This window comes from Falco cherrug, chromosome 1, assembly GCF_023634085.1.
Source record: "Falco cherrug isolate bFalChe1 chromosome 1, bFalChe1.pri, whole genome shotgun sequence".
NCBI classification, from domain to species: domain Eukaryota; kingdom Metazoa; phylum Chordata; class Aves; order Falconiformes; family Falconidae; genus Falco; species Falco cherrug.
The window spans coordinates 89118072-89131695 of NC_073697.1; the positions used below are offsets into that span (position 1 = coordinate 89118072).

Below are 13624 nucleotides of genomic sequence, written 5' to 3' on the forward strand. Positions count from 1 at the left end.
GCTCAACAGTATCAGAAGGCATACAGAAGGACCAAGTAAAATAATTTAAGAAGACAAACCAAGGGAAAGAAGGATTTAGAAGGCTAAATGATCATCATTCATGAGGTTGGGGAAACACAGAAGTAAAAAATATTTAACTAGCAGGCCAGTATAGGAAAAGCTAGATACGTGGTTTTAGATGACCCAAGCAGATACAGATTCAAAACTTAGTGCAGTAAATTAGGAAAAAAGGTTCCAGTCACGATAACAGAAAAAAATATTGAAAATGAAATTGTACTGTGTGACAATCCTTCTGGAGGTGTAATTGAAATCTCTGTGGAGAACATCCCAGTAACTCTAGGCAGGGAGAAGGACCTGCCAAACAGAGATATTATTGTATGCAAAAGAAGTAAAATGGCTGCTATAAAATAAAGCACACTCCCAAGAGCATCTGTGGTGTCTAAGGATCTGATTTCCAACCTGGTACATCAGCTTCTGGGAATTACATCAGATGTTTTCAGAGAAGAAAGAGTTTGTTTTGGAAAAGTTTTTCTTGTTATGTAAGCAAACTGTGAATAACGAGTGATTATTGTACCCAGCAGAAAAAATAGATTGTGAAGTTCATTGGAAATACAGTCTAAGTTTTTCCAAGTGACCACTAAAAACTATGGTATAATTTGTGACTAAATGCTTTGCATCATGCCACCTGCTTCCAACTAATCACTGAAGAAAAGATTCATCAATATTAAAAATAGCAGATCCTCCCCTTACAGATGGAACAGTCACTTGAGTTTGTTTTTAATGCTTTGACATAGGAAACATGCTGAAAAAGGAATTCATACAAACAGATTTTATTTCTGGATTTTTTTCAGGATTTTCATTATTTTCAGAACGCTTTGGATACAGGAAATGCAATCCACAAACATGGGCTGTAGATGAACACTGGCACATAGTAATTCATATCCTGACTTTTTATTTGCTGGCTTTTTTAGCAAGGGTACTACAGTGAAGGAACTGACTTAAAATCAACATACACCCACAATCAACTTAAGCATGTTCATACAGAGGTTTTCACCATTTAAAAGTATTTGTTTAAGTTACTCCATTGCAGTACAAGCATTTAGCACAAGCTATAGAATGCTCTCCCTCTTTTTCCACAGGCTGGGAAATGGAGTGAGTAGAAGAGCCTTTAACTCACAGAAACTGCCAAGCATAAAGACGCCCATCACCTTTAACATGGAGAGACTGATAAACCATTTATTTTATGCTCATCAGCATTTTCAACCTGCTTTACACACACAGACATCTCACTGTAAACACCCCCTACCAAATGCCATAAAACCCCGCTAAATCACTTCTCTCATGTAAGACTTTACTAGGCAGCAAAGAGAATTGATGCCAGCCCTGCCACATACTCAGCTCTGGATAAAACCTGCTCATTTTAGAAAGCCTGTGGATTTCCTATCTCTTGGGAGATCCTGTTGACTGTTACAGGTCTATTTGCACAACAAAGGAGCAAGCTGAAAACAAGCCTTCTCTGAGTATGTAGAATCCAGTGCTCACCACAGCAGAAAATCAAAAACTTGATTTTAAGGCATCTTTGTTATGACTTAGTCACAGGTCAGGAAAGGTCTCCACAACATGTGCTGCTGGGTTTTTTCCTGTTCTGGTCTATTCCACAGAAAGAGTTCCAGACCCCACAACTGAGGCATCCATCTAAATGTTTTAAATAATTTTAAGACTTGCATAAAGAAGTACATTATAACTCTTCCACTCACAGTCTCTGAAACACTTGCTTTTTCACTGGTTTTCACGATCAAGCTGTATCCAAATATGAAATGCTATTTTGGATGCTTTGATTTCAATATTGCAAAAAGCCAGCTTTCCTTCCTAGGAAAGCTGCACATTGACTGCCTGCATTAACAGCCTGCAGACAGCACATGCAGGCTCACCTCTCCCAAGACACTCCCACCATTCCAGGTGCACCTGCAGAAGGTGTCACTATTTAAAGACTCCTGAGGTGCTTACTGGCACAGTGGGGTAGGTTATTTTGTGGGTGGGTTAGGAACAAAGCTGTGAACAAGGTGAGCTGAAAGAAAACCCTCTTGTGATCCAAAGGTGCCTAAATTCATTGTTAGCATGAATATAAGCAAGATAAAGTTCCAGAGTCTTTCATGGGGGAGCGCACCCAGCAGTTATCAAAAGCAATGGGCAAACCAGGATAGGTAAGTCTAGATGCTCAGATGTTTTCCTTATTTAGTCAGCTGTGCCTATGCAATTAGTTATTTTTCAGTGACAAACTAATATACCTCATCTATATATACATACCTGATATACCTCACCAGTATTTAGTCTTCTCTGTACAAATATCAAATATGTTTGCTGTAGCTTAGCTCTGTTGAGATCTCAAAATGAAGTATTTAAACTAGCTTTGTGTATGATGGTACTCCATGTAGGTCAAGATGTTGGATGTGGGGGGGTATATATACATGGGTATCTCTGTGAGTGCTTCTTAAGAATCTAGCTGACTGAAGTAAGCCTCGCCCCCTAACTTTCTTGCTGGATACATGCTTGTTATCTGCCACCAAATTGCCTGTAGTCTAGTGGTTACAGCTGAAGGGAAAAAAATAAGGTATTCAGCTTGCTTGGACATACAGTAAAAACACCCATGTGACATCCTACTACCTGTAGTCAAAGCACCAGAATAAAATCTGTCTGCTGCTTTTATTACCAGACCGAGGGATTTTTACCTACCAAAACCCATGGCAATATGCTACTGAGATGAAGTAATGAGGTACTGTCATTAAGGGCCTTATAGGGTTTTATAAGGCTTTTATTTTCTTAATTAATCTTGAAAGGTCACTGGTCACTTTATCAGTTGTTTACTGAAGGCTGTTGATGAATATGAAAAACAAAGTGAAAGCTGCTCTTATAGCTTATAACTCCTAAAGCTATAGAGCTTACAGCTCTATAGCATGAGTTACTCCTCAGCTGCTGTGGTAGCAGTGACTTAAGTGAATCAGCTATAGATTTGTAGCAGAGCTTGGTGAAGTACCCTTTCTACATATTCACTAGCAAATGAGCATTTTCAAAACATGTTTCTTATATTTATTTTTGGGAGTTATGCTTTGAAACAATAGAAAGAATGAAGGTCTGGTGCCTACAGAAAGGGTACTGAGGGTTCCCCAGCAAACATTTCTCTGTGCGCTGGGACACCTGAAGTTCTTGAGCAGATCTTTGCTCCTCATAGAAATAAAATGCTCTGAAATGGTAGTCACCCTGAACTACTTAAGATAGCAATAGAGATCTCTGAACCCTTTAGCAATTGTTTGATAACTGCTGCAGGTGGAAGTGTCCTGAGAAGGGAAGAAGAGGGGGGGAAATGGACCTAAAATTAAAAACCAAGTGGGATAACTGAAAATATTAGAACAAAATTTGGAATGTCTTAAAAATGGTAAGAAGAAAATTGTAAGCAGCTGGCATGGTTTTGTCAAAATTAGGAATGTTTTAAATAGTCCCACATTAGTGTCTTACACTCAGACCTAGTCAGCACTTCCAGTAATGACCCAGTGGACTGAAATGTGCAGATGACAGTAGCTTGTATGCACAGGAGACAGTAAGGATTCAAGAAGGTAGTAAGAGGTATCCTCTCAAATCAAGAAGCTTTCCTTCAATAGCCAATTAACAAGTCAAACTGCACAAAAGACAAATAATAATTAACCAAAGAGCAAAGGATTTTAGGAGCTATTATGAGTTACAACACAAATAAGACTTAAGACAATGCTTGGAAGCGGGGGAATTTCACTTCTGTTGTGTGCAAGTTAGAAGTAAGCCTCAGCAGGAGCACTTCATTCAGCCTCAGGCCCTTTACTTTGAGAAAGAGGTAGGCAGATTACTGATGCACCAAAGGAACAATGTTAAAGAAATCAGAGACTATAAGGATCAACAAATATTCTGGCTCTTCTAGGAGAGAAGGCTGAAGAGGGAGGCTATTATGAAAGAGATGGGAGTATTTTTATTTTTTTCCTTCCTCAGTGGCATAAGGCAGGAAGTAGCCAGCTTAACTTGCAGCAAGATTTCAGCTAGTTCTTGGAGGAAAATTCTTAAAGTTTCTGTGACTTCATTCAGGTTCTGCATTGGACTTGCACAATGGAACCCACCAGTAGTGGGACAGTTAACAGTACTGACATTTCTTTGACCAACTAGAAATTCTCAGCTCAGCATTGATACTAGAATATTTCTATTTGTTGTTGTATGGCTATAGACTTTAAAAGACAGTTGTATGTGGTTGGATGTTCTCACCAAATTGATTTGATGTCAAGTTAAAAAGCCAGTTGACCTGGAGAAGCCTCGTTCTACCGTGTCTCTTCCAGGAAGATTGTTTGTCTGATAAAGGGGGCGCCTCTCTCTGTAGGGACAGTAATGGAGCTCTATGCAATCAGCCAATCTCATTAAATTTGTAGGAAATCAATCTCTGCCAAATTTGACCAAAGTTAGTTATCTCAGGGAATAGTGAGAAGCATGGTTTAGGCTTGTATAAGCCTCATCCCCACAGAAAGCAGGCTTAACTGTAAACAGGAGGTAAGGGGATTTTTTTTCCAACACATGCAGTAATATAATAAAATTCTTATGTAAAACTGATGTGTTCTATCCCTCTTGAAAAAAAAACCAAAACAAAACAACAAACTTTTTTTTATCAGTCTAGCAAACAAATACTTGCTGTTGGAGGGGGTGAGGGGGTGTCAGCTGGTGGTTCTTGCATAACACCTCCTGAATATAAAGCTAGAGGCCAGGGCTGGGATGCAGCTGGAACAGGTTTGTGCAGCCGCGTGGAAGGGATATGTAATGGGACTTAGAAATGTACAGGGAACAACAAAGAGATTTTTTTGAAGAGGACATGCAAGCTCTTCGTGACAAAGGAGGTAATAGGAAAGGGAGAGTCTCTTAGTTATAACAGAGAAAGAAGGAAAGGATTAGGGTGGGCAGGAATGCAGAGCTTTCCTCTCGCAGGAAACGGTACCATTTGGAAAAAGAAATACTGATTTTTAATCAAGTAGTTCTTTTCCTACTGGAAAAACTGTTTCAAACATCTTCAAACTGCTTTACAAAGAAAATAATGCTGATTAACACTTCAATTTGATTCTTTCTTTTTAAATAATAATCTGCTTCTGGGATAGATGTTAAAGGCATATGTGTTCCTACATTTGGCATAACGTTGATAGCACTGGGTGTCCAGCCAGGGGAGAGCAGGGCCAGGCAAGTGGCACCTCAGCAGGATCTCCTTGGCTTATCCTGTACTGCTGTGGTCTGATGAACCCTTGCACCCAAACAAGCTGTAAGTGATGGCCAAGACTAATTACCCAGACAACTCCTGGTACTCAGGCTAGCTTGTTTTACCAAGAGGGTTAATTGCTGCTGAGTTCCAATGATGCGCTGCTAATAAACGTGGGTAAGAACAGAACAGAAGTCAGATGGATGCCAAAGGAACTGATCCCTGGATTCCCCAGTGTGTGGATCTGACACTGTGTATTAGCAGCAGGGAAAATTGCAGGCTGGCCATTAATATTAACATAGATACTTTCTATTTTTCCTGCTGGCAAGAACAAAAGTAGGATTAGGCTGTATTTTGTTTAATGAGGGGTATGTTGATTTAGACCTTTGCTGTGTCAGTTCACATTTACCTCAGCAGGGAAGACTGCAGCGAGAGCCAGTGAGGTGCAAAATCTCTCTGGAACGTAGTGTGGCAGCAATGCAATTGCACACCCCCACTCGCACCTGACCTTCCGGCACAGGCAAAGAGCACCGGTGGCTCAGGGGAGGTTCTGGAGGTATTGCAGGTCACTGAGCTCTTGGAGCACCTGAACTTTCTACCCAAAATTCAAAGTCAATAAAGATGTTACTATAGGGTTCTCCTTCCAACAGTGTATCTGGGCTGAGCATCCAGAACCATCTTTTGGCAGGTAATTGGGCACACTGGAGCTGAAAGCTGCATTTACCTACAGTGCATGGTGTTTTCTGCAAGGTCGGCAGCATTTGTCAGGCACTGAGCATTTCTGCGATTCCCTCCTCTAGATCAATACCCATGCATGCCTCTTGCTCTATTTTGAATGTTTCAGTAGAGTCTGCTTACATGGTGGACTCCACATTACCCATCTGCTTTTTTTCTAGGCTTCTCTTATGTTTGGGTACCAAAGGAGAGTATCTGCTGCTGGCCAGCCACAAGCAGTCACTCGCCTGTGGATAGGCAGCCCAGCACACAAAGTGCAGTGGTTTCCCCTGCAACTGCCCTTACCCAGCCAGAGCAATTATTAGGAATCAAGACTCCAAAGCCTAAATAGTATGTCTTTTTACTGGCCCTTGACACAGCAGTGAGTGTCTTAGACTAGAATGCAAACCTGAACAGTAAGATGTCAACACATGAAAGCCTTGCACATGGCAAGCAAGGTGTGGAGGAAAGACTTCAACGAGATGACAGGCAGGGAAGGATCTGTGCTGCAAGGTAATTTAGTAAGAACAAGAGTCAAGCTATTTGTGTTTTAGTGAAAAGCATCTCCAAGTGTGTGGGACTGCTTTTTTGTGCTGCTATTGCTTTTAGTTAAGAATATAGCCAGTCTGCAATAGGTGAAAGAATTGTGATGGCAATGCCTGTTCCCAAATGCTATTCATAGGAATATGGTTGTATTTCATACCTTCTCGTCTTTGTGACTTGCAGGAAAATATTTAGGAAGCCTGGAAGTGGAATGAAGTACATGCAGGAGAATTTCAAAAATGTAACTGATAGGCATGCATCTATTTTCACTGCAGTTTAGGTACACAAATACCTTCCTGGATTTTCAAAACTTTTCTTAATATTGCATAGGAAAATAATATACCTTTTTTCTTCCAACAGTATCTACCAATACAGATCTCTCCTGATCTGGTGATGTCCATTGGTGGTTCCACAGACCCCTGTGCTATGTGCTTTCTCTACAGTATTGACAAAATAAGGGAGCGAGAGAACAAGGTCTACTCCAGATTGCTTTGTGACCTGCTGAACAAACAGCTGAAACACTCGCCTCTGTGTCTTGTTGCAGGAACACCCTGGCCAGCCTGCAGCACCCTGCTCTCAGCAGCTAATGGTGTCTGTGTTCCCTTTCAGAATCTTTGTCAGTTTCTCTGACATCAGTGCTGGCAACGTAAGCTGGAACAACACCACCTTTGCTCGAGGTGCCCCTGGGTGGTTAACAGCTTATTCCTGAACCTTCACCATGTTTTGTCAGTACTGCAGTTCTCATCATGTTACTGGTATCTGGCACAAATGCAAAAGGCAGTGGTACCCTAATCACTGCTACCCATTACTGTTTTAACATCTTATCTGCTGCTTAAATAAAAGTAAAAATCCAGCAGGACCCTTATGACTGGGACTGTCTTGTTAAGCTGGAAAGGCCTGTGGCTGAGATGGAAGGTGCCTTTTCAAAATACTCTTAACAGAAGCTTTTGTCTTTTTTTTAAAACAGTTTAATCTTGTGCGTGAAAATGAATGCTCCATTTGGATATGCCTTAGCCCTCTTCATGTTCAACATCCTGGCCAAATTTAAGTAGAACTATCTTGACCTAATTTCAAAATACATTTCAGTCAATAAGTGTGGCTATCAATGTGGCATACGGACCTCCCTTTAAAAGAAGGAAAGACATGACTGTCTCTCTTTAAAAGGGTTGGATTGCAGTCTGGGTCCTCCTTAGATCTACACTACATGGATATCTAGCTGCTTAGCAGAAAAACTTGTGCTGTCAGTCTCCCAGGGCTCAGTATAGACAGAGGGAGTGAGTGGAAAAACCCACTGTTCACTGTTCTGCCCTCCCCTTTTCATCCACTGAACAATTTGCAGTGACAGTGAAGATTAGAGCACAGCTCAAAATGAGACAGAGGCACAGTGAGCCATTCCCAGAGGCCGAAAGTGGTGAATTAACTATGAAAGGAAGATTTACATACAAATATTTAAGCCCTGGGTCAGCTAAGATTATTTGTTTCGAAAGTACAATAGAAAGATTGAGTACAGGTACGTTTCCTGAATCTCCAAAGTCAGGTGTATCAAGACTTTTTATCGGGAAGAACAAACCCATCTCACCCTATTCTGAGCTCTGTTGTGAGCATCCCATTTTGCCCCTATCGCAGCCTGCTTTGTAACCAATCTTTAAAAACAAGCCTGTACCTCAACCTGCAAAAATGCTTTGTTGGGATAAAAAATTAAAACTGCTTTGGTGAATCAAAGCAGCACAGCCAACAAAGCAATGTGCTACTTGGCCTCTAAATACAGTATGTCTTACTAAATGCTGTCCACTCCACTTAAAGCATGTGGAGCTGCCCATTGAGGAAGGAAGACATGACCTGAGGTAGGTATTCTCTTGACATAATGGCTGCAAAGCCCCTAAGCACAGCAGGACCTTCCATGGGGAGGCAGTTTTCTTCTCCAGAAATCTGCCTGCCTTCTTCATACACTCACTGAAGGAATGCTGCCTCTGCCTGTTCTTAGAGCCACAGCACCAGCATTCTCTGATGTTCTCCCGGCTCCTCCTCCCTGGTCCAGTTGCTCTGTGCTCAGGTTTTGACTGTGATGCAGTTGGATATGTACAACTGCAACCCATGAATGCCCCAGCACTGCTATTTGCAGTCAGCCTCCAGGAAAGGCTTCAGACTGCCCCACATAATTTCTGAAGCCTTTCTATGCTAGGTGCTTTCAGAGTTCTTAGAGCTGTCAGACCTTGAAATGTGTGTTCCTATGGTATCTTATGACATAATTACAACTAAGACCACCACCACTTGCTAACAATCCTTATGCTCCCTAATAGGGAACATAAAACTGCCTCTGTCTCTGGCACATCATTAGAATGCTCTTTGGTATATTTATGTAACACGTTTTACTTTTCATTTTCCTCTTAGACACATTTCTTTGTTTTCATATTTCAATCACAAACAATTGTGTTTTAAAACAGATGCTCTCCATCCAGGAAATGTACTATGAATGCATGAGTGTAGAGCAATCACTTGAGGGAGAGGTGTGCACAAGTACACTGGTATTTGGTTAACTTCTAAAAATGCATCTTTAGAAGCTATAAAAATGTATACACTGCTTTTTCCTTAGTCAAAGAGGCAAAGGAGAATGAAACTGCAAATGTCTCTCTATTGTGTGACAGTATGGTGAGGGTCTGACACTTTGGGCCTGGCAGGCCGCAGTGCACACTGGTGGTGATATGCTTTCCAATTTTTCTCTCTGCACTGACAGAATTCTCACCCCACCCACATCCCTACAACGAATCTGTGAGGCAGGAAGGTGGGAGGAGTGAGTGGTACTACACAATGGCAAGGAGCTGAGGATATCAAAGGAAAGAAATATATCTTCAGTTCTTAAGTAAGTGCACCAGTTCTCAGCGGTTTAGCCTGTGCCACTGCAGAGCGATCCCATACAACACCATCCTTTATTATTCTTTCAGGGCTATGTGTGTTCACACATGTAACCTGTACATATGGTTGAGTTTTCTAGCAGCAGCAAGCGGTGCTGGGACCTTGTTAAAAATTAACATGTGCTTGATTCCTGCGTGTGAAATGTCTGTGTGGAGGGCTCTGGGCCTGATCCTCTTGAGCCTTCCTATGAGTCATTTCAAGCAGAGCTGCGCTGCAGCCACGGCGGTGTAAGAGGCAGAGTGGGGAGTCATGCCCTCTGCAGCCTACGTGCATCGCATCACATAGCCCAGCATGCGGCTCATCTCTCACGCTGCCTCTCGCCTCCGAATAGACACACCCCATTTCATTTCTAAGTAAAAAAAGATTACTTCTGCCTATATGATGTGAAAATGAGGATGCTGAGGAATAACAGAATACTTTCAACTTGACTGAAAAACGTTAGAGTAATTAACATGCCAGTAAGTCAGCCCGTTCTGCTTACATCGTGTTAAAGCTATGCACACAGTTAAAACACAAACCGCACAAATGTGCCTTTATCTTGCAAAAGAAAAAAAATCCCTTCGGAGCAAGGGCAAGTATCCTTTTTTGCAACTGCCGAACTAGGGCCTTTTTGGCCCTGATCCTGCAAGTGCCGGTGGGAGTGCTACAAGCGCTGACACCAGGTTATGTATGAACTGCCCAGGACTCAGCTCCAGGGAGGAGCCTACAATATACCCCCCAAAAAAACGCTCCATGGTAGTAACAAAGCAAAGGAATAACAGCGGAAAGGGGGGAGAGTTCCGGCGGGGAGCCTGCCGCGGGAGGGACGCCGTAATCCGCAGCCAGGGCAGCAGATTGAAGAGGCAGTCTCCCCCCCGCCCTCCCCCCGGCCCTCCTCCCTCCCCGCCGGGCGCGGCCCCTTTAAGGCCGGCGCGGCCCCGCGTGCACTAAAAGCGCCGCCGCCACCGCCACCGCCTCGCTCCACTGTGCAGCCGCCGCTCCCGCCGCACCGTTCCGTTCCCGCCGCCGGCCCCGCCGCCCCCCATTACCGCCACCATGCCCATGTTCGCCATCCAGACCAACGTCTGCAAGGACGCCGTGCCCGACAGCCTGCTGGGCGACCTCACCCAGCAGCTGGCCAAGGCCACCGGCAAGCCCGCGCAGGTGAGGACGGGCGGCGGGGCCGGTGCTGCCGGAGACGGGGGATCGGGGGCCTCCGGGAGCGCAGCCCGCCGCGGGATGGGGCCGGCGGGGCAGGGCTGGGAGCGTGGCGAGCACGTGTGCCGAGGGTCGGCGGGCCCGGTGCCGAGGGGAGGCCCTGGCTCTCTCGGCCGTCAGGGGCGGCGGGGCCGCGGCCGCCCAGAGCAAGCGCCTGCGGGCACAGCGTGGCCGCGGGCGCCGCTGCACCAGGGGAAGGGCTGGTGCCCGTCCCGCCCGCCGCCCCCCGTGCCGGCAGTTCCCCGCGGGAGCCGTGGCGCGGCGGCAGGCCTCCCTCTGCCTGCGCTGCTGCCCTTCCCTAGGCCCGGCGGCCATCAGCCGGGCCGCCCGGCGCAGCAGCCTGACCCACAGGGAGCTCTTGTGCTCACGTAGCTACGGCGGCGGAGACTTGTCAGCGCTCCTGCCCAGGAATCGGGGCTTCAGCCGCGGAGCTGTGCTGGCGGCACGTTTGGGGGAAGGGGCTGGTGTCTGCCCGGCCAGCGAGCCTGGCAAAGCCAAGTCACAGATACCGAGCTCTCCTCCGGGCTGTTCCCGCTTACCCCGCGGTCGGATGCGGCCCTCTTGGGCCAAAACGCTGCAGCCTGAGAAGTCCCGGCCCGGTAAGGCTGAATTGCAGACAGGCTCTTAGACAGGCCCGGTGGCTCTGTCAGTGATTTGAGGATGTGGATTCTGGCACGAAAATATAGTCTTAAGGCTTCTATCTCCAGCCACGGTGCCTCTCCCCCCATGCAGTGGTGGGGCTGTGGCAGGCAGGAGTGTCCCTTTTACCTGCGGCTTTGCCCAAGCACAACCTTTGTCCCTAAAGCTGAGGGGATCCCTGAGCATGCACAGCCATGCCGCCCGTGTGGGCTGCAGCGACTTGAGCCGTTAATGCTTCCCCAGAGGCTGGGAAGGGTGCAGAGGGCGAGCTGCCTGAGCCCAGAACACAACTGTGCTGCTTAAGTTGGTAGGTAAAGCAAGTTTGCATTGAGAGGGAAGGTCTGACCTGCTGTAACTGTGTTCTCCTACTGCAGTACATAGCTGTGCACATCGTACCTGATCAGATGATGTCCTTCGGGGGCTCCACTGATCCCTGCGCGCTCTGCAGCCTTTACAGCATCGGCAAAATAGGAGGGCAGCAGAACAAGACTTACACCAAGCTGCTGTGTGATCTCATCTCTAAGCACTTGCATGTATCTGCAGACAGGTGAGGCTGGGACACAGTTTTAACCTTATTTATCTGGCTTTCTGAAATTACTTTGACAAGATTGTTTAAAAATACAGCAAGCCAGGAATAAGTCCATGTGACTGAGAAAATAGCAAGTGCTCATCTGCAGTGTTTTCATGTCCAGTTAAGAGTTTAATGACTACATCTGAGCCCTCTGTTAAATGGCTTCCTGTTCTCAGAGTAGGGAAAAATACCAGAGGACTGACAAGTGGTACAGCTTGCCTCTCAGGTGTGATGTCTTGTCCTCTGGTGATGGGAGGCTGAAAGCATGATGGAGGAGCATTAACAGGCTGGAACTGAAAGAACAAGTGGAAACCAGCAGGCTGTGAATGGTTCCCTCGCAGGCAGTGGAGCCTTGGGGGGAGTGTCTGTGTGCAGCTGCTACTGACACGCTGGGGTTGGGAGGCAGAAGTGCAGAGCTGACCCTGAGGGCCTGCTTGGCTTTCGTGGGGCTGCTGGTCTATTTGACACGTGTGAAGGACTGCAGTGCTCAGAAACAAAAGGTTTTGATCTTTGGAAATTCTTGACAGGCTGCTAACCAAAAGCTGTCTGGTGTCTGAATGGTCCCAGACTGAAGAAGAGTTTGCACTGAAGACAAAAAAAAGTGCAGTTCCAGGAACTCTGAGGAATATTGATTTTTTTTTTTTCTGGATGTGTGCTGGAGAATTGAGCTAGGTTTTGGTAAAAATTAAGCTTGACATTTCTTCTGAGGAATAAGAAGCACTGCCCCCTGTCCTGTTCTGTCTCACTCATAACTTACACAAATGAGTTAATGAAGTCATTGTTTGTGTCTTCCTGTGCCTCTTCTGCAGAGTGTACATCAACTACTTTGACATGAATGCTGCCAATGTGGGCTGGAATGGCTCCACCTTTGCGTAGAGCTCTCCCATCTGTCTGAAGAGGCTGCTCCTGGACCTACCCTGATCCTGCCCCGTAGCAGAGACCACCGCACAGATGGCCCCGTGTTGGATTTTGTGCGCTCTCACAGATTGATGGCTCCTTGCTAGTGTGTTTAAATATTGCTGCTTCAACATTCCTGTTTTCTCTGTGTAGAAAACAAATAAAAGATTTAGAAGTAAACTGTGTGGTGTAGTCTTTGGCAGGTTGGGGGTGGAGCTGGGCAATTGGTAACAGAACTGTTTCACTCTGCTAAAGCAAACAAAAGGAACACTTGAGGTTTGCTTTTATTCTCAGACATGGTATTTCACAGTAGGGTTAGACTGAGTGGCAGGTGGCTGACAGCACTCCATGGTGATTTTTTTTGTTTTTTTTTTTTTTTTTACCTTGTTGGGCTTCAGAGGCTGTAGGTTCCTTTAGGACTTCTTGCAGCTGTGGGTTGGTGGGGCAGTGGAGGTTGTGCTGTAGGTGGTTTTTTTTTTTTTTTTATTTCTTTTGTGTTCTCTGTTGCCACAGTGGAAGCAGCCCTTGGGCCAGGTCTGTGCCTGCAGCTTCAGGGATGTTTTTTTTTTCCTCTATTGACGTGCCACCTTCGTGGGGCCAAGCAAGGAAGGAGTGCTTTTGCTTGCTCAGTTGAAATGCTGCTACCCCCCACTGCATATGCCGCCGGTCCCCTTCAGGGAGGTGGCCCTCAGCACTGGGGGCGCTGTGCTGGAAGGCCAGCGGTGGTACGGTGAGCCCCTGTGCTCTCGGCCAGCTAGCTGTGCCTGCAGCTATGCTGTGCTCTGCTGGCCCTCGGTGCTTCGGAGGCGTGCTCCCACCTGGCAGAGCTGGGGCGGGCCGCGACGGAGGGGCTTCTCTCCCCTCAGCGTTTTCCCGCCCGCTGGCGCCTCGAGCTCTTT

The 13624-nt window shown here is 45.9% G+C and overlaps 1 protein-coding gene across 1 annotated transcript; it reads left to right on the top strand.

Annotated features, from left to right (window-relative positions):
* Nucleotides 1–10300: 10300 nt before the first annotated feature.
* On the top strand, nt 10301–12905 carry MIF (macrophage migration inhibitory factor). Its single transcript, XM_055700806.1, has 3 exons — nt 10301–10564; nt 11632–11804; nt 12638–12905. The coding sequence occupies exons 1-3, from the start codon at nt 10457–10459 to the stop codon at nt 12702–12704; spliced, it is 348 nt and encodes a 115-aa protein (XP_055556781.1). The 5' UTR covers nt 10301–10456; the 3' UTR covers nt 12705–12905.
* The last annotated feature ends 719 nt before the right edge of the window (nt 12906–13624 follow it).

What these genes read in the sequence shown, in the direction of transcription:
- MIF (XM_055700806.1), top strand. Translation starts at nt 10,457, where the DNA reads ATGCCCATGTTCGCCATCCAGACCAACGTCTGCAAGGACGCCGTGCCC. An exon ending in CCACCGGCAAGCCCGCGCAG is followed by an intron (nt 10,565 to 11,631) that starts GTGAGGACGGGC and finishes CTCCTACTGCAG; the next exon opens with TACATAGCTGTGCACATCGT. An exon ending in TTGCATGTATCTGCAGACAG is followed by an intron (nt 11,805 to 12,637) that starts GTGAGGCTGGGA and finishes CCTCTTCTGCAG; the next exon opens with AGTGTACATCAACTACTTTG.